This window comes from Notothenia coriiceps, unplaced genomic scaffold (genome assembly GCF_000735185.1).
Source record: "Notothenia coriiceps isolate Sejong01 unplaced genomic scaffold, NC01 NC01_scaffold00023520, whole genome shotgun sequence".
Taxonomy (NCBI): domain Eukaryota; kingdom Metazoa; phylum Chordata; class Actinopteri; order Perciformes; family Nototheniidae; genus Notothenia; species Notothenia coriiceps.
The window spans coordinates 78,047-96,756 of NW_011356221.1; the positions used below are offsets into that span (position 1 = coordinate 78,047).

At 39.5% G+C, this 18,710-nt stretch overlaps 1 protein-coding gene across 1 annotated transcript in view; it reads right to left on the reverse strand.

Moving 5' to 3' along the window:
- LOC104954550 (protein turtle homolog B-like) overlaps window positions 1-18,710 on the reverse strand; it is a 32,637-nt gene that overhangs the window by 1,146 nt on the left and 12,781 nt on the right. The window contains exon 2 of the mRNA XM_010781673.1: window positions 12,496-12,642. Coding sequence (XP_010779975.1) covers window positions 12,496-12,642 — 147 coding nt within the window. The remainder of the gene's footprint in view (window positions 1-12,495; window positions 12,643-18,710) is intronic.

The following is an 18,710-nucleotide window of genomic DNA, read 5'->3' on the forward strand; positions in this document are numbered from 1 at the left end:
CTGTCTATGCTGCCCCAGAACGCCTCGCTGGACATTTCTCTTTTTCTTCCTGGGTACAGTGACGTGCCCATACCCAAATGGAGCCGTTACATTACGGAGCTGTTACGTTAATCCGAGGATTGGTCCAAATGGACCAATTCGCGGACTTCCTCACACACACACACTCAATCTTTTCTCAGCTGCAGCTCCGCCGATTTCTCCTCCCTGAGACGGCGGGACGCGGCGAAGCTGTGAGTCGGTGTGTGTNAGTATCATAGTACTTGAACATAATTGTTTTTGTTACTTTCGTTGCAGTTGTATGTCTTAAATGTAATGTAAATGTTGCCTTCGTGTGTGGTTCGGGGCCATCTTCGCGCGAAATTCACAATTCCATATTTGTTTGTCCATCGGGTGTCAATTTCGGGACAGTTTGACGCGGGCTTTAGTCAATTATTTGTGGTTGTGCAAATATAACAGATTATACACCTGTTCAGCTGGCTCAGTCTTGATATATGTTATGGTATTCCACTTCACTTCCAATCTGGAAGCTGTATATTGCTTTACTAACTTCCATAATATAATAGTTATGTGTTACACATACTAGTAAATTGTGGTTGACAGGTGGTGTGGGGTCCCTTAAGCTTAACAATATATATACTTGAAAACATTTCTAAATGTCTTACAAAGGAGACTATAAATAGGTGGATTTCCATAATAATGCAAAAAAAGTCCTCAATGTTTAAAACCTCTTTTATACTCATAGAACACTACAGTACATATCATTACATAATATTTTCTTTTAAAATAAAGAATATTTGAATGACCAATTAGAAGCTGATGTTAGACTATCAGATATATGTGAAGAAATATAAAATGTAATATAAGAGGAAGTGAAGGAAAATGGTCATCTGTCATAATTATTGGTTCTTGATACGTTTAAAACCCTTCTGAAAATAGTGGGGGTCTTTCATCACATGTCTCCTGATTGCATTTAGTATATCTTTTCTTAAGCAGGTGACAAATAATTGCAAAGAGTCATTAACAGGGACATGCACAGATACGGGCTATTGTTGCCCGGGCAACGGCCCGTCTCCCCTTTTTGGCTGACCTGCCCCTCTGGAGAGAGCAAGAGGTTTTTTTTTCTTCTTTCTGTTGTGGTCGACTCAACATGATAACAATTAGTATTTTAGTGTCTCGCTGCGGGAAACACACCAGCTTTCTTTAAACCAGGTAGGCCTACATTTTTATTATTTATGTTCTATATCTATAACATAAGTGTGTGATTACACATGTTACGTATTATATATATAATATGTATTATAGGCTACTGTATTGGTGCCGGTGCGTTGAGACCACCTCTAGTGTCGGATTTTGGAAAATGGATTTTGAGTTTATTGTCATGGCAGGGACTTTACTTCCTCTTGACACCGTCGGTTATTTACAAAAAAACACCTACATATATTGTTATTGTACTTCTCTCTTTCTGTGTCTTTTCATCTTCTCCGTAAACTCCCTCAACGGGGCCACTCGCTCTCTTTTCTTGATCGCCCTCTCACAGGAGAACCCTTCACTGCCTGCTTCATTGTAGGATTTCTGCCATGTCTCTACTTTCATTTGACCATCTCTGTTATTAAGTTATGGAACACTAAATAAATAAGTAATTAGATACCTTACCGTTACTGCGTTCATAAAGAATGATAAGAATAAGAATAATGCGTATTGAACTGGTTTCATTAATTGGTGAGTTTATTTAAGGTAATTATAGAAGCCCTATTTTATCAGTATGACTGCACAGCAGTTACAATGGTCAAACTGCATTGAATTGTCCCCATTTTTTCTTTAATAGTTACTAACATTAGATATTTTAATAAGATATGGAAAGTAAAACAAAATATGTCCCTGGTTTTCATTTGAAAAATCAAGTCACTGAGTGCAAGTAGTTGCCTTAGCTTATTTTGTTATGAGATGATGTGAATTACTGTTCAAATTAGTAAATGTAATAATCGTTTTGGTCTTATTTTTTTTTTCGGGGGGAGGCCCTTTTTCCAGTTTAGAGCAATAGCCCCCCCAAATGTCTGTGCACGTCCCTGGTCATTAAAGTCAACAGCTTTAATGGCAACAAATGAGCTACAGTAACTGACTGTGTTGTTATGGTGATTGAGGTCTTTTTAATAATCCAGTATTTATGCTGTAACTTTTCTGCAACTTGTGTATTTAAATGGTACAGTACATTATATTTGATACCATCAAACAGTACACTTGGAGCTAAACTGTTGAACTGTTGTCTTGCTAATTTCTTAGCACAGTGATCATGGATTTAGCATGGATGTTCCCCACTTGATATTCCCCACTTGCATTGTGCATGTTTTCACATATGTACTATATTTCCTTATGCTAACCCCCCCAACAAAAATATCACTCGAAAAAGGCATTTCAAATGTTTTAGCTATGTAAAAGCATTATAATGATAATATTTTTTTCTAGGAGACATCAAAGTCTTTAGAGGTATGTTTTAAGTGGGTACGAAATCATCTTATTCCTCCTTTTGAAGCCAAGTGTACATAATATCAGGAGACTGGCCAATCAAACAGGTTACCGACACACTGCTGAATAATGTGTAAGGTAAAGTGTAAACCTTTAGCTGGATTTGATTTTTATTTAGGTTGGTGGATTCAGGGTTAACATTTGTAGATTTGTACAGGAAGGGTGGAAGCCAAGGAGCAATGCAGCTTGTCATATAACTCATGCTTATTCCTTCAAAGCTAAGGAATAAACATCAATAACTTTAACCTCTGGTGCTCTGAGTGCATAAGCACCATGCTCATGCACTTATATGTAAAATGCAAACTCAGAAGCAGCTATTGAAAGGATTAATGTTCAAATCCATAATTGTTTGGAAGAATTCTGTGACAAAGGGAGCAGGTCTGACATTTTCTCCAGCAGCAGCAACATTTTCTTTAAGAAACAGGATAGCTTGTTCTTGTCCTTCTCCTCAGAAAATATGTCTTTGAATGCAGAAGTTAAACGTTTGACTGATCTGTTTTCCAAATGTCTCCATTTATAATTGGACCTAAATGTTTGCATATACTGAGGTAAATACATGCGGTATCGTGAAGACTGAGAACAAAAACGGTCTTGATGACTAATGACCCATCTAAATGAGATACACTTTAATAATCATGCTGCATTTTGTAAAATCATTTTTCTAAATCCTCTTTACTTCAGAATCCTCCAACATCATGATGGATGGTCATACAGGACAGTTGGCACATCTTTCTAAAATACATAATTTTCTAATACATACTTAATACTGATATCTATAGCTACTCCATCTTCATTTAACCTTGACATTCTCAGTTCAATGCACACAGACGTCAATACCACTGTCAGTGATATAATGCAGATTTGTTGTCATCATTCCTGTTTTGATATCCTCTAATAACCTTAGGACTGAAGCTGATCTGCTTACATGTGTAATCCTTCAGCTTCTCAATTGCTAGCATGTTTTTCTATCCGCATCCATAAACCGGGCCAGAGTGCTCATTTCACACTAAATGCTTTGACACAACACATAGATGGTGAAGATAAGCACTCTGACCAAGCAGCTTCTGTGATACATTGACACTTTATAATATAGGAGCACATCTCCTGGAATGGCTTTTTCAGGTGTCCATTAAAGCAGCCCTATTGTGCAGCAAATGACATGTGATTTCATCCCACGATTCCAAAGTTCAGTGTTTCCCACAGATTTGAAATATACTTGGGGGGTTCGTGGTAGCGGGGGGTTAATATTTATCATTATTTTTTTTTTAAATGGTAAATGTATTTAGGAACCTATCAATGTGATTTTAAGTGGGAGTGATTTTTTTTTAAATGTTGGAGTTAAATGCATCAATCTGTTGCATTTTGAGGGGAAAATAAAGAGACTAGATCAAGGGCTTTGATTTATGATCTGATTTATGATCTGTGTGACAGTGGCCATGTCGGCAGGCCACATCATGTAGACAGCCAGTCACCCTGTGTGAGGCAGGCCACTTAACAGGCCAGGCCATCGGGAAACCCCCCAGTCCTCCCGATGGCCAGTCCGGGACTGGGTACAGGAGGCGTAGAGCGAGGGATCATTGTCCACAAGTTAATCGATCGCAGATGGTGTCATGGTCGCAGACGAATACAAAAAAAACAAAACTAAATGGGTCGCGAAATATACTTGGGCGGCCGTTAATATACCTGGGCGGCCCGCCCAAGTATAGTCTATGTGTGGGAAACCCTGAAGTTGTAATACTGGATGGCATCCTACCAGTGTACAGCATCCCTTTAGTGCACAATTAAAGAAGCTTAAAGAGGCCCTATTATGATTTGAGGTTTTCCCTTCCCTGTAGTGTGTTATATAGGTTTGTGTGCATGCAAATGGAGTTCCCTTCAGAGGGACTTTCTCTCCCACACACTCCCTTCCCATGCGTGAAACGCCTCCATTGGACTCCTTTGTGACTTCCCTAACATGGTGTGATGGCCACAGCCACACAGGGTAAACCAACTAAGCTTCATCTTCAGTAGTTTTGCTTCAGTGCAGCTACAATAAAACATGCCAATTAACACCACACATTTGCTTTAAATGGTAAACTCTTTATTTGATTGTAATCTGACATTAATTCAAATATTTTAGCACAGCTAACACAAGCATTTGTTTGTATTAATTACTTTCTTTGTCTCTTGAGTTACCATGTCCATTGGGGGAGGTTACTTCCTGGTTCAGCAAAGGGCGTGGCCGAGCGCTGAGGACTCATAAATACTGCAAGGAGCCAATTGGGACAGATTGGGACAAACCACCTGCTTCCATGTCAAAGGGGGGATTTGGGTTTTGTCAGTGTCCTTTGTGTATGATGTGACTATCCCTTGGGTTCAACTTGCTTTGGCCAAGCCACTATATAGGTTCCTTGGTTTTTCATTGTAGCAGGTCAGTTTTGTTGAGTTAACACCTGTTATGTTTCTTTGAGGTATTTTATGCTGACCACTTTTATAGGCCTAGTTATTGTATGATGTTTTCTGTGGACTTTTGGGTAAATAAAAACCCTAGTTTATTTAAACCACTCCTGTCTCCTGTTGCCTTACTGTTTTGTCCCTGACACATGGTGACATCACAATGTAACACTCACACTCCTATTGGCTAGCACTAGTGATGGCAAAATGAAGCTTTGAATGAAGCATCGAACCAATTGGACAATTGTGTCGGAAATAGGTTCATTGCTCGAAGCTTCAGTTACAGCGACCTCTCCTGGCGAAGTGCAAGGCTGCAGTGGGTTTAACGTATCTTTGCCTTGAAAAATATTCGATGCACACACAAACTAAGACTGAATATCATGTTCTATTTGCAATTAAAGATTGATAATTGTGTGTATTGGGTTATTGAGAAGAGACTAGAGAGTGCTGAAATTTCTTTGAGCGGAGAGGGCCTTTTATCAGTTATTAAAGTATTAAAGTTGAAAAGCAATGATTAAAAGTTTAACTCTTCCGGGCTTTGAACCAGCTGCGCGTAGGACATCGCCGCATTCTGGCCGCCGGCTCTATCCACTGGGCTATCTATTCCATAAACTAATGAAGTGTTTTTATATTTCTCTTTGTCTTTTAGTTCACAACTTTTTCCACATTTCGAACTTCGAAGTGTTTCACAATCCAGAACGACCTATCATTCTTCCTAGCTTGCTCTATAATGATCCAATTAAAATGCAATACCAACAACAACTCAACAGCAACAACGCAAACGGTTATAAAGTGGTTTGCAGCGTCAACTTTGAACGTTTCAACTATCACCTGTCTGATCGGAGATGAGGCAGTGCATTGAATCACCTGATTGGGGACGGCGAACCAGTGAGTTGATTCATTCAGGAAATGAAGCAGTTGCTGCGTTCGGACGTCATTGATGTCACGTGATTTGAACAGTGTTGGGGACTAACGCGTTACAAAGTAACGCGTTACTGTAACGTAACTACTTTTGCGGTAACTAATAGCGTTACTATTTACCTATTCCCATTTAAGTTAACGCCGTTGTAGTTTTACTGTTGATTTAAATGGGTGCGTTCACTGCGTTACATTATGTGATTGAACTGAACCGAATCTCCCTGCGGATGTACCTTACAGGCGGACACAGCGATGTCTTCACTGTACCAATGGGCAGTGAAAGTACAGAGCGTAATGTTATTGGTTACGGGGGTAACATTTCGGGTAGCAGATCAGAGCGGGTTGGGATGCCTTGCTTTATGGGGAATAACACACGACAAAACTGCTATTCTAAACACACCACGGCAACGCTCCGACCAGCACCACATTGCGGAATGCAGTATTAGCGAGACAGCAGCGCATTTGCAACTTGGAATATAACCCTTTTTTTCAATTTGTGGGGATCAAGGCGCAAACTATTACCGGTTCAATGTAAACTGTGTGCGGCACAGGAAAGCATTGTCCCTTGATTGTTGAGGGCTACCATAAAGTGCATGTTCAAAATGTCTAACATTTATCTTTTGGTGTTTTATTGGTTCATTACATTTTCTAATGCTATTGCATACAATGTGATGGGGAGTTGTCTTTTCTCTTACTGTGCCAGAACAACACAAACACTTGTATTTGTATTGTTATTATTTTTAAAGTAAAGTAAAGTAACTTGTTACTAGTTACTTTTATAATTTAGTAACTAATAAAGTAACTAGTTACTTTTTTGAGGGCAGTAACTATAACTATTACTAGTTTTTAAAGTAACTTGCCCAACACTGGATTTGAAGCAAGCTTTGAAGCACTGCTTCTATGGAATAGGAAGTCCAGGGTTGAAGCTCCGTTCGAAGCTTCAGTGTCAAACTGCCATCACTAGCTAGCACTCCAACACATTGTACCTGTTGGCTAAGGGGCGGGACATCTCTAAGCAGTTGACCAATCACAACAGCTAACCAATCAGAGCAGACTGGGCTCTGGTTTCAGACATAGGGTGAAAAGAGGTGCTGCAGCACAGGCAGTGTGACAAAAATTGAGTGGAGCTTGCCAGCTTTAAATCTAGTGAAATAAGGGATCTGTACATTTTGTAATTTGGTTTTTAATTTGTAACATCTACCTTTTTATTTTCATTGGTAACTCGATCATACTTCTTAAATGTATTTTTAAATTAATCCTGTTTCAACGCTGTGTGTGCCGCACTGCATTTGATGTTGTGTGAAGTGTGACAAAAATTGTTTATCATTTAAAATAATTATTCGTACAAACAGGACGTATTTGTGGCCATGATTTTGTATCTCTTCCTGCTTATCCTGTTCTCCACTAGCAGTCTGTCTGAGGATGATAAAGGTTCACAAGAATTCAGTATAGGTGTGAATTTGTAGAGGGAAATGCATCAGCGCGATATACTGTAGCACTCCCGCCCACAATCTATATGCATCTCACACGGAATCTATATGCATCGCTTACTTCTTCAATGCCACCGAGGCTGACAGCTAAAGTGCTCAGAGTAATCACCGAGAACCACTGATGTTTGACTGTGATAGCGAGAGGTGGATTGCAAATGGAGCTCTATAAATAGCAATGCAGCAGGGGTATGGACTGGAGCAGGGCGTGATCCTTCAAGATTTGTCACCGCAATTCTAAAAAATATTAGCATGAGGATGTACCGCTTATGTGGAATCATCTACTGTCGGTGACATCTCATATATTAACATTGAACCCAGTAAAAAGTAGGCATAAAGGATTTTGTACAGCTTCTTTCAGCTCGATTTTACACTTCATTGCAAATGGAGCTCTTAAAGGTGGGGTAGGTAATTTTGGAGAAACCAGCTCGAGTGCACTAGAATTTGAAAATACACAGCCGGAAAAAATCTGCCACTTCCTTACAGAGCCCCTCCTCCAACAAACACGAACACGCACATGACCAATGAGGGCACGAGATAAGTTTGTGCACAGATGGAAGGCTGACAGTCAGGTAGGCCATCCAGTTATTTTAGCCGGGCCGGCTCAAATGATTGGTCGTGCTTTTTGCAGTACTACGGCTTCCACAAATGACATTTTTTAATGGATTTTTTTGTCAAAGCACTTCAGATATTCATTGATANGTGGGGATTTTAAGACCGCGGAGGATACACTGGTGCATCCTCGAAATTTCCCGCAACGAAGGATTCAGTCTTCAGTAGAATTCCTAGGATCCTGGACATTGGAACAGTCCTTCGACGGGATTCGATGACGTAGCATCCTTGAAATAGTGGCTCTGGAGGAGCCTTTCTCGACATTGAGAAGCACCCACTGACTCGGAAGACATGTCCTACCAAGGAAGCGTCCTCGACATTGAGAAACACCCACCGTCTCTCCTGCACAATCTCATCAGATCCAAATATGGTCATTTCCTTTGGGTCTTAAACCAAAAAAATAAATCTCATAGGCTGGGGTCAATTTCTGACAACGTGATTCGTTCATATGCGTCACGTAGTGCGCTAAAACACGGCAAAAGAACAGCGAAAAAAACGTTCACAGAGAAGACGACACCAAACCTTCCAGTTATATTCCTATCAATATTCTGAAGGTTTTTACTGAAGGGTTTGTTCATATATCATTCATAGCCTGAATTATATAACATTTTAAACCTAAAAACATGGCAAACTTTAGATTCTAATATGACTACAAAATTAAACAAGAATTTTGAACCTGACTTTATCCAATGTTCAGAATTGTGTTCCTGAAATGTGTTAAAAGATGTGCATATTTGATGATATTATGGCTAATTTGCATATTATACATTATTATATTACATAATATGTTATTTCATAAAACTTGTAATACAAAAAACAATTGTCTTAATGTAAGTAATTAACTGGAGACATTTCTAGCTGATATATTTAAGTTAAAAAAAGTTACCCTATTCACCTGTAGTGTCTCGCCATACATTCTTGCAAAATTAGGAATAAAAGCTAATCAAATCATGACTCCATGACTCCATAATAATCTAATCGTTCATGATTATATATCGGAATTGGCCAATGAGTTCAAATTCAGGCTCATGAAGTAACAATGCCCTTCAATGTACAGCCAGTTTGAAGGGGGGGGACTGACCTCTCATACAGAAAAAATCCAGTGAGTCTCAAGGAAGCTTTATATAGCACATTCGATACTATTCATATTATTTTTGAAATAAGCCTATTTTGTAACTAACGGCGTAGAACCTTTTTTGCCTGTGGGCTATATGTCCTCTTTGACCATTTACAGGCACACAAACCTATATATAGGTTTGTGTGTTATATATGTGTGTTATATATAACACACAACAGGAAAGGGAAAAACCCAAAAAGCATAATAGGGCCCCTTTAACCCAAGGTAGCTTTTGGTTATATTGGTATAGTGTAAGCTTCTTTTCATCTTGACCCCACATACAGTACTGGCTATTTCCTTCATATAACTTTTCTTCTTAGTGAATGACTAGACACAAACACAATGGTGTCTTTAATGTCTAGACTAGCTGCTCAATTAAACACATTTGCAAATCATCAAAAGCCTTTAGGGAGGATCTAAGTGATTACAGTAAGAGGTACACTACATCCTGTTTTTGCAGTGGAATCAAAACTAGACTCATAATGTGAGCCTGCACTTAATAACTACTTGATTCTATTCATAAATTCATTGATATGTTTTTATGGTGTGCCATTTCCAAATAAGTCCATTAAAATGATAGTTTCATCAGTCAATGTAAAAAGAAATTATTTTTTGGTCCACCTCTTAACAAGGATTATCACAGTATTGTAGAATGAGTAAGTGAGCTGTGTTTTGTACAACAGCACTGACAGTCTGACTTACTACAGCTGATAAAAGTGCTGTGGCTTATGTCTGCCGTGTCAACACAACACTAAAGGACAGCCGAGGAGTGACGGACAGAAACAGAGAGGAGGCAGAGGAGGACGCCGGGGGCCTTTAAACACTTCTGGGAGAGAGGGAAGAGGCAAGGCCAAGTAAACACAACACTGATGAAACTGAGCTAATGTGCCGTGACCACATGGGGGGGTGGGGGGTTAAAGGACCCTATCTGGTGTATCTGTTACCACAGCAACTGGAGTCATCATATGTTGTCTGATTTGTCTCGATGAATGCTTGAGCTACCAAGTGAAGGAAAAATATTCAGAGTTTTTGTAACTGAGTCCTGTGAGTGTTGACACAAGTGTGTGTGTTACTTCTCTGTACTCGAGTGTATGTCTGGGGTTCCTCTCCAGAGACCATTTCAGAAAATGATTCAGGAAATGTAACTGGGACAACTTTATCAACCTTTTAGTCATGACACAGCCACCATGAGGCCAGTGAGACACCGCAAACAATTAGCGATAATCAGTGTTAATAACACTGGACTTCTCACTATGGGGACTTAACCTTTGACCTTGTGGTATCCTTATCTCGGCTGGACTTGAACAACAGCTGTTGTGTATCATGGTCTGCATCTCAATCCCTAGTTAAGAGAATAAGATAATCATACTAATAGCAGAACACATTATACAAGTAAATTGGATAAATAATGGAAAGATTAATTAATTATTAAAGAGGACATATTATGCTAATTTTCATATTTGTATTTAGTGTCTCTACTGTGACATGTCTCCATGCTTTAATGTTCAAAAAGTTCTTTATTTTTCTCATACTGCCTGTGCTGCAGCACCTCTTTTCACCCAGTCTGCTCTATATATCTACTTTTATAATTTTCAAATCATAAATCTATCGATTAGATTTATGATTAGAAAATTATAAAAGTAGGGTAGACATGTGGATATTATCCGGCTGAACGAAACGTGATCTGTCTCTTCAATTTGTGTCAACCACAGACCTTATTTCGAGCTATTTTCCAAAATCCTATGGAGAAATTGCATTGGTTTTTGTCGAAAGAACCGGAAGTGGTAAAATGTTAACTTACTTCCGGGTTTTAGGTCGCGTCACTGTGGCACTCTATACACACTAATGTTAAAATATGAATGAAGTCTCTAGCTGAAAGTATGTGGAAGGAGAAGCATTTGGAGCACGGTGTAGTTAAAAGAGGATTTGAAGGTTCCTCCCATTGAGTTACATGTTAAAAAAAGAGTTTAAAAAGCGGAATATTTCAAAAGGTATAACATATTTTCAAAAGTTGAAAGTTTCCCATCATGTGCTGAAAAGGCTGAACATTTTGATATTTGAATGGTTTCTGTAGCTGAAAGTAGGCTGAAGTTATTCGACTGTAAAATAATGGATGAAATAATAATAAGAAGAAGAAGAAGAAGAAGAAGAAGAAGAAGAAGAAGAAGAAGAAGAAGAAGAAGATTAAAGATTTGAAGAACTATAGTGGAAGGCTGTGGCACAGCATTCGCACTAATAAACCAGTGACTGTATTTGCCATGACACAGACAGTCTGTGGTTTGTACTTGTTTAACTTTTGTCCAGTTTCTGAACAGATATGAGGAGCTGTGAGCTCAGTGTGCTAACAGCTAACGGCTGATGTTTTGGTTTTCTGATTCAACGTCAGTGACGGCAGGCTGAGATCCTCACCGCTGATTGGCTACCGTGAGATCGCGCCAGGCAAATTTGACGCTCGAGGTGAAAAAATGTAACTCGAGCGGTTGTCTCTGCCCCGTTCAATCGCACCGCGGAATTCGGATCAACCGCTTCATGCGCGCCGTCGGAGCGAATTTGCGTCTGTTCGTGTCTCTGCATTGACTTTACATGTAATCACGCAGCCCCCAAAAATTGCATCGCGTCCGGTGTGAACATACCATTAGAGATGTCCTGCTCCTTAGCTTAACACCTAGAATGTGTTGGAGCCCTATCCAATAGAAGTGTGAGTGTTACATAGTGATGTCATTACAGGAGCAGTGATCTGCAGGTACCAGTTATTTCAGATACTTTTGCTCAAAACCTTTCAGTTCAGATAAGAAGTCCTTCAATTTGGTAAATCCACATTTCAATGACTAAGGTTACTGCCTTCTAGCTCTGTGATTGTTTGGTTTTAAATTTACTGCATAAATCCATTAATCTCTCTCTCTCTCACACATACACACACACACACACACACACACACACACACACACACACACACACACACACACACACACACACACACACACACACACACACACACACACACACACACACACACACACACGACAAAACATGATTCTCACAACAGATATAAAATGTCATCATTACAGATTCCAACAGGCTTATTTTAAGTTTTACAGTAGTTTGACTAAATGTGTCTAATTTCAAGTCCTTGTGCATTACAAATAGTATTGTTAGACTGACCTATACATTTCCAGTCGCCTGTTATTCTGTGTGCATGTTGGCATTGATTAAACAAGGCCTTTCAAATGTCTGAAGCCCATCTTAACACCACTGCTACAAATGATAATAAATGTCATATTCAATATACTTGTACAACCATTTTTTTTTACAAAAGTCCAAATACAGACGTAAAGTCATATCTGTATCACCAGCACCATCTGTTTGATTTGAACAGTATGATTAAAGCATGCTGATGGCACTTACCGTTGACGGTCAGATGCACCCAGCTGCCATTGTGGAAGGTGTCATACTGCTGCTCCAGCATCAGCACCTTACACTCATACCAGCCCTGGTCGTCTGAGCGCACGTTCTCTATCCGCAGGGAGGACTTGTCGTGCAGACTGGCCCGGCCTGGGGGGGGAGAAGGAGATGATGTGTCAGCAGAAAGGGACACACAGAGGTGAGTGGGATGGGTGGATAGAATTAAATGAGGAAGGAACAGGTGAGAGGACAAGAAATAAAGAGGAGAGAAACACCAGATGAATGTCAAAAAGGTGATCAACCTTCAGATGCATTAGATATTAATAGCATTAATATTACCTTGAACAAGCCCCTCTTTATGTTGCAATAGGCTTAGACTGTTTGTATGTCCAATAGACTAACTCAGCATCCGGGGTGTACAGTAATTCCCCAGAGTCTGTGTGTCTCTCACCTGGCAGGTTGCCAGTATTAAAGGTTACCATTGTGTCATGTGTCGTGTACCTGCCTGATGCCCATGTTATTTATATATTTTTCAACCTGGATCCATCCCTTCTTTAAACATTCACATGATGATTTTGGTCATTTGGATTGTCTATCTTGTCATTTTATTATCAATTTCATTTATGGACATGACATCTATTGCTAGTTTTTCTCAGTCCTGGGCAAGATTTTTTATTATAGGATTTCTTTGGGAGTTTTTCCTAGTCTGTTTCAAGGGTCTGAGAACAGAGGTTGTTGTATGCTGCTAACAATGACCTCTGTGAATTTTTTTGTAATTTGTGATATTGGGCTATATAAATAAAATGTTACCCATTGACTGATTGCTCAACACACTCACTGCTGCACTGTTAACATTCAACCACGACCTGCAGTGGTAAATATGATGTGAAATGTGTCACGTAAACCTTAGTGTGGCTGAGATGTCCTTATCTCCATGTGTGTGCCGGTCTATTTTGGAGACGGTCTCAGGCAAGGGCAGGTCATTACTTCCTTTGAGGAGTGGGAAGATTCCAACATGACAACAGAGAACCCTCAGCTGTAGACAGGCTTTGCAATCCATCAGAACAGATATTGGTTTCTGATTTGCTGTATAGAGTCAGTAATAGCTGCATTTTACTTTTACAGATCAAAAGCTGAGAGGGGGATTGATGATGTTGCTCCGGGCAATCTGGCAACTGAATTATAACAGATTGTGACTGGCAATACAGGCTAAACAAAGGGCTTTAAGGAGGCACATGCCAGCTCAAAACGTCAGCATTATCAAAGCTTTGCGATCCCTCATTAATCCCCTAACCCCCCTCCCCTTTTCTATACTTTGTGGGTATTCCTTACTCATTCTCTGTGGCTTTCATTAAACCACTCTGCAGTATCACAGACCAGGTAAACATATCAGGCGCACTGAGGTAAGGTACAGAGTTATAGGGATGTTTGTTCACTAGCCTTTGTTTTTAGGCATGTTTGTGTATATATATATTTTTCCAGTTACAACCATGTTTCTGAAAAGAACAGAGAAAGAGACTATGTTCATTATTAATGGTGAAATATACATTTATTTTATTGCATCCACTATGTACTACAGTATGTGCTGACGTTTATATTTTGATCAGAGTATTTCTTTTAGATTTTGCAGGAATAGTATTATACTGTGTCACTATATTATAAAATGTAAAGGCAAACTAAGTATATTTATATAGCACCTTTAAACACAAGCCAATTCAAAGTGCTTCAAAGGGATATACTTAAACATGACATCCTTTTTACTTTATTTGCAAATGTCTTAAGGAAATAAAAGGTATTAAATTAAACAAATGTGTTTATTGGTCCTAAATGTTATGTTCTCAGAGTTAACAGCCATGCTGCTGTTTTTAGGTGTAGTTGAACTGTATAGCTGTGAAGCCTGAATCCATGCAATAAAGAAGTTATTGGGATCTACTTTAATATTAGTAGCACAAAATAGAAAACAATTTATGAGATATTTTAGTGAGAACAACATTGGTGGACCAACTGACAGTAAACATTAAACAAACATTTTTAAAACTCTCATTTGAATCGAAGCTCAATTCACAGTAGGAATATACATCCTAAACTGTGTCAATATAACAATGAAATAAGTGAGAGAAGAACCTAGGGGTAGCAAAGCAGCAGTCAGCATGACTTTGTTTCATTGAAGTAATTGAGACACAAGTCCAGCTGTTCCTCCAATGGTTTTCTGTTCAGTCAGTCTTTACGTCTTGTTTCTTCTATCAGTCTCCTGCAGCCGACACACGGCAGTCTGCCACAGAGCAACACTCCTCCTGATTGGCATTCACTGTGATAACACAGGAGGACTGCCTATGGTGCTCCAGGTGCTGTGGGTTGACTGTTCACTGCAGTGTTAATCAAAGGAGATGTTATTGAAATTTCATTGAATCTTAAAAAAACACGATTTCATTTTAATATTTGTTTCCAGAGATGTGAGCTATGCCATTGATGCAGACTGGATAGGTTTAGATTTGAACACAAAGGTTACATGGTATCAGGCTGATGTATCCACTAAATGTTGTTGGGAATGTACAGTGTCATACCAAGGCCATATGGTCAATCTTAAATAGTTTGTTTAAAATGTAATTAGGTTTTACAAGTCTTGGGAATAAATTGTAGGCTATATAGAAAGGAATACTAGGAGGAACGCCCATCCTGCTTTTATCAATTTAAATTGTTTTCAATCAGAAGGCAGCACATCCCGTTGAATTGGACCACCTCCGGAAAAAGCGCTGCACCGTTTTTTACTGAGCAATCCACCAATCTTGTGCGGCCACAAGGTGATATTATTTCAACTTTTCAGAAAAGCGCTAGTGAGCTTGACCATATCTTTAGACAGAATTGATCATAACAAAGTGTTCAGTGGCCAAAAAGCCAAACCGGCGCCCAAGCGGATCGGGACCCTGTTGATAAGTATTTACCCTTCACTCTACAGCTGTCAAACTGAACACTGACAAGCTGATTATCCCAGATTGTGAGAGCAAGTATTGTAATGTTGAAAACACAAGATCAAACATATACAGATGATAAAATCCCAGGGGGCTATGCTGCCCAGCGCCCTGCCAGGACCTTTCTGATAGAAGAAGCTGCTTCATGGACACAGGGCCTTAATTAGCTTCGGAATGTAAATCGAGACACCCCTACAACATACTGCACCTTGCATTTATTCTCATAGATGTACTTAATATTTAGATGTCCTTTATAAGTATGAATCCAACCAAGCATATTGTTTTAGTTTTATAAAACGATCAGATTTCAACTAAGCGAGATTTAAATGTAAGATGCCTGAATTTAGAAGAAAAATGCCACTATTCTTCTGGACCTAGCACATACTTCCACAATAATAAGGGACATTCAAAAATGTAATCTGGGACCACTGCTGTTTTTTATTTGTTCTCTATGCCTCCATTTCTGAATTAATCTTCATGTTGTTTTGCTCTCTTCCTGTCAGGCTATCAATTGATATCCATCTCTTCCTGTCCAATCTCATTGAATAGTTCTATATTTTTCTGCCTCGCCTACTCGGATGTTTTCTACCTCTTCCTCTGAAAAAAAAAAAATAGGACAATGGCTTGTTTGAGACGAAGGGCAGACGGGTGTAGGAAACAGTGACCCTGTGGTAGGATCGACTCGTTAACCCTCAACATCATCATAAGTCTAAAGAGGGCACAATGTGAGCTGCTGTGTCTCTCAGAAGCTTTCAATGTGACCTGTGACTTCATTCCATGATGCAACATCAGAGTCACACTGCAAACAGCGGGAGGTCGCTGTTCGTCTGAACGCAGATATAACTTCAGATGTTCCTCTGCTGCATTCTGAAACAAGATGAATCGTCACTTTGCTTAAGGCTTGAGCTAGTGATGTGTCTCTAAGGATTGAAGACACAGCAAGATGAATTTTAAAACAGCACACCAAGCAGAAGTTGTGCACATAGTCTCTCAAAACCAGTCAAATGTATGTCATTGATATCTATGAACTGCAGTCTTTAACATGAATCCAATCCAGCTGATTGACAACAGTCTGAACAGTTTTGTTCTTCATTATTTTCAGAAGCTGTACAGTACCATTTAAAAAAAGTATCATCTTTGTGATCATGATATTGAAACCATGGTATTGTTAAGTGAAGAATGGAAATGCAGTTTTACTCTTACAGATAATCCAGATTTGGGGAAATTGGGAGCATGATAAAAGATATTTGATCATGCTAATAACAGAAAGGGTGGGATTATTTCAAAAATGCAATGATCAGAGGAAAGTTAAATAGAAAAGCAGGAAAGGGCATAATCCCTCTCGCGTCCCCAGCAAACATCACAAAGATAATCTGAGGGGGAAAGAGCTGCTACCTCCAAAGGAAATGTCATCTTAATAAAGCTGTCTACAGTTAGTTAGTAAATGCAATACAGTCTACACTGAACACTACTGACAAACAAAGCTCTGTCAAGAATGTGGTGGTTTAAAAAAACGTAGTTTTCTTATTAAATGAAAGCAGCCACTGATATGCGAAATTAACGTAATAGGTTTAAATCTTATACATTAGAAGGCGTTATGTGGGTGGAGGCAGTGGGCTGGTAGGTTAATCAGTGTTTAACCAAACACTGCCTAACACAGAGTACCGTGCCAAGTCTATTCACCACAGGACAAGCTGCAGTTTAGAGCTGTGTTTTTTGGCAGTTTGTACTCAAAGCATCAGACGGTTTGAGTTAAAGGGACTGTGAGTCTTCCTCTGTGTTGGCTGGCTGATATCCAGTGAGTGCGTGACATAATATTCAGGAACTAGGCTATTAGCACGTTACTCCCCTCACCATCAGTACATTGGAAATAGTGACCCTCATTACTACAGCTGATATCTCCAACCAAGATCTGCTTTCATATGAATCATCAATCAGCAATGATGACATATTGGAAGTACGTCGTCACTACAGTTATAGCATCAAGGGCTCTCTCGACAAAAAGCTATTGGATTTCCCCATTGGATTTTGGTATATTGCAGAAAAAAGCTCTGTGGCAAACACACATTTATGATACTTACCGGAATTGTTCAGAAGAATTATTCTGACACATGATCAAAACGTTGTGATTTTTTTAAGCGTAAATGCAATAGCCAGAAGTCAAAAGCTAATGTTAGGCTATAAAGGAACTACATCATAGTTGCATGACTTCACCTCACTTCACTGCTAAGCTGAAATGGCTAACATTCGGCGTGATGACGTTTAGTAATTTTTTTAGACACTTGTCAGCCATCGCTAGTGTTGTAGTCGAGACCACCTTATCCGAGACCCAAGACATTACAGAGGCCGCAAGACAAAAGACTAAGACCAAGACTTTAAGAGGTCAAGACCGAGTCAAGACCAAGACCAAGGCTGGGCAAGACCGAATCAAGACCGGAACCAGACTACTGTGAATCCAACACTACACGATTAACATACACACACAAACACACACACGCCAATTTGTGTGGCTTGTGTAGCCACATTTAATGATTGATGAATTCCGCAACATCTTCACTGCAAGAGCGTTTGAGTGTGTGTGAACGGGGAGAGATTAGGGGGCAGCAGCCGGTATAGACCAGTGCCGTGTTTACAAACATTGCGGCGCATGAGGGCAAAGATTCAGAGTCACGTGAAGTCACATTATTGGTTGAATTTTTTAAACAGGGCATTTTACATCCAATGACATCCCCAGCAACAGCCGTGGTCTCGACCATGGATGTATAATAAGAACGGTCTCGACCGGTCTCGACATAAAATCTCGCAACCTATAGGTCTTAGACCGAGACAAAAACAAGACCGTTAAAAAGTGGACCAAAACCGGTCTCGAGTACTACAACACTAGCCATCGCCGTTGTTATGACACAAAGAAGCTTCAGACATTCACTAGAGGGGTTTTTAATGACATATTTTATGTCTTCCAACAAAACAAGAACATCTCTTCAGCTTGTGTTAACCACAGACTTTATTTTAGGCTTTTTACCACAAACATGTAAAAAAAAACTTGATTTTGGACGTGGGAACCGAAAGTGGTACAATTCGATGTCATTTCTGTTTTTTAGGACTTCATGGCATCTCTTGCCAAATTTGTTAGGCACTTGCTTGATCTTTGCAGTGTGTCTGTTGGGCTCTTTTGCATGGAAGTGTGGGCTGGTCTGTGCTCAAAAGTAGCATTTATGTTTGTTTGGACGGACTAACACACACACACAC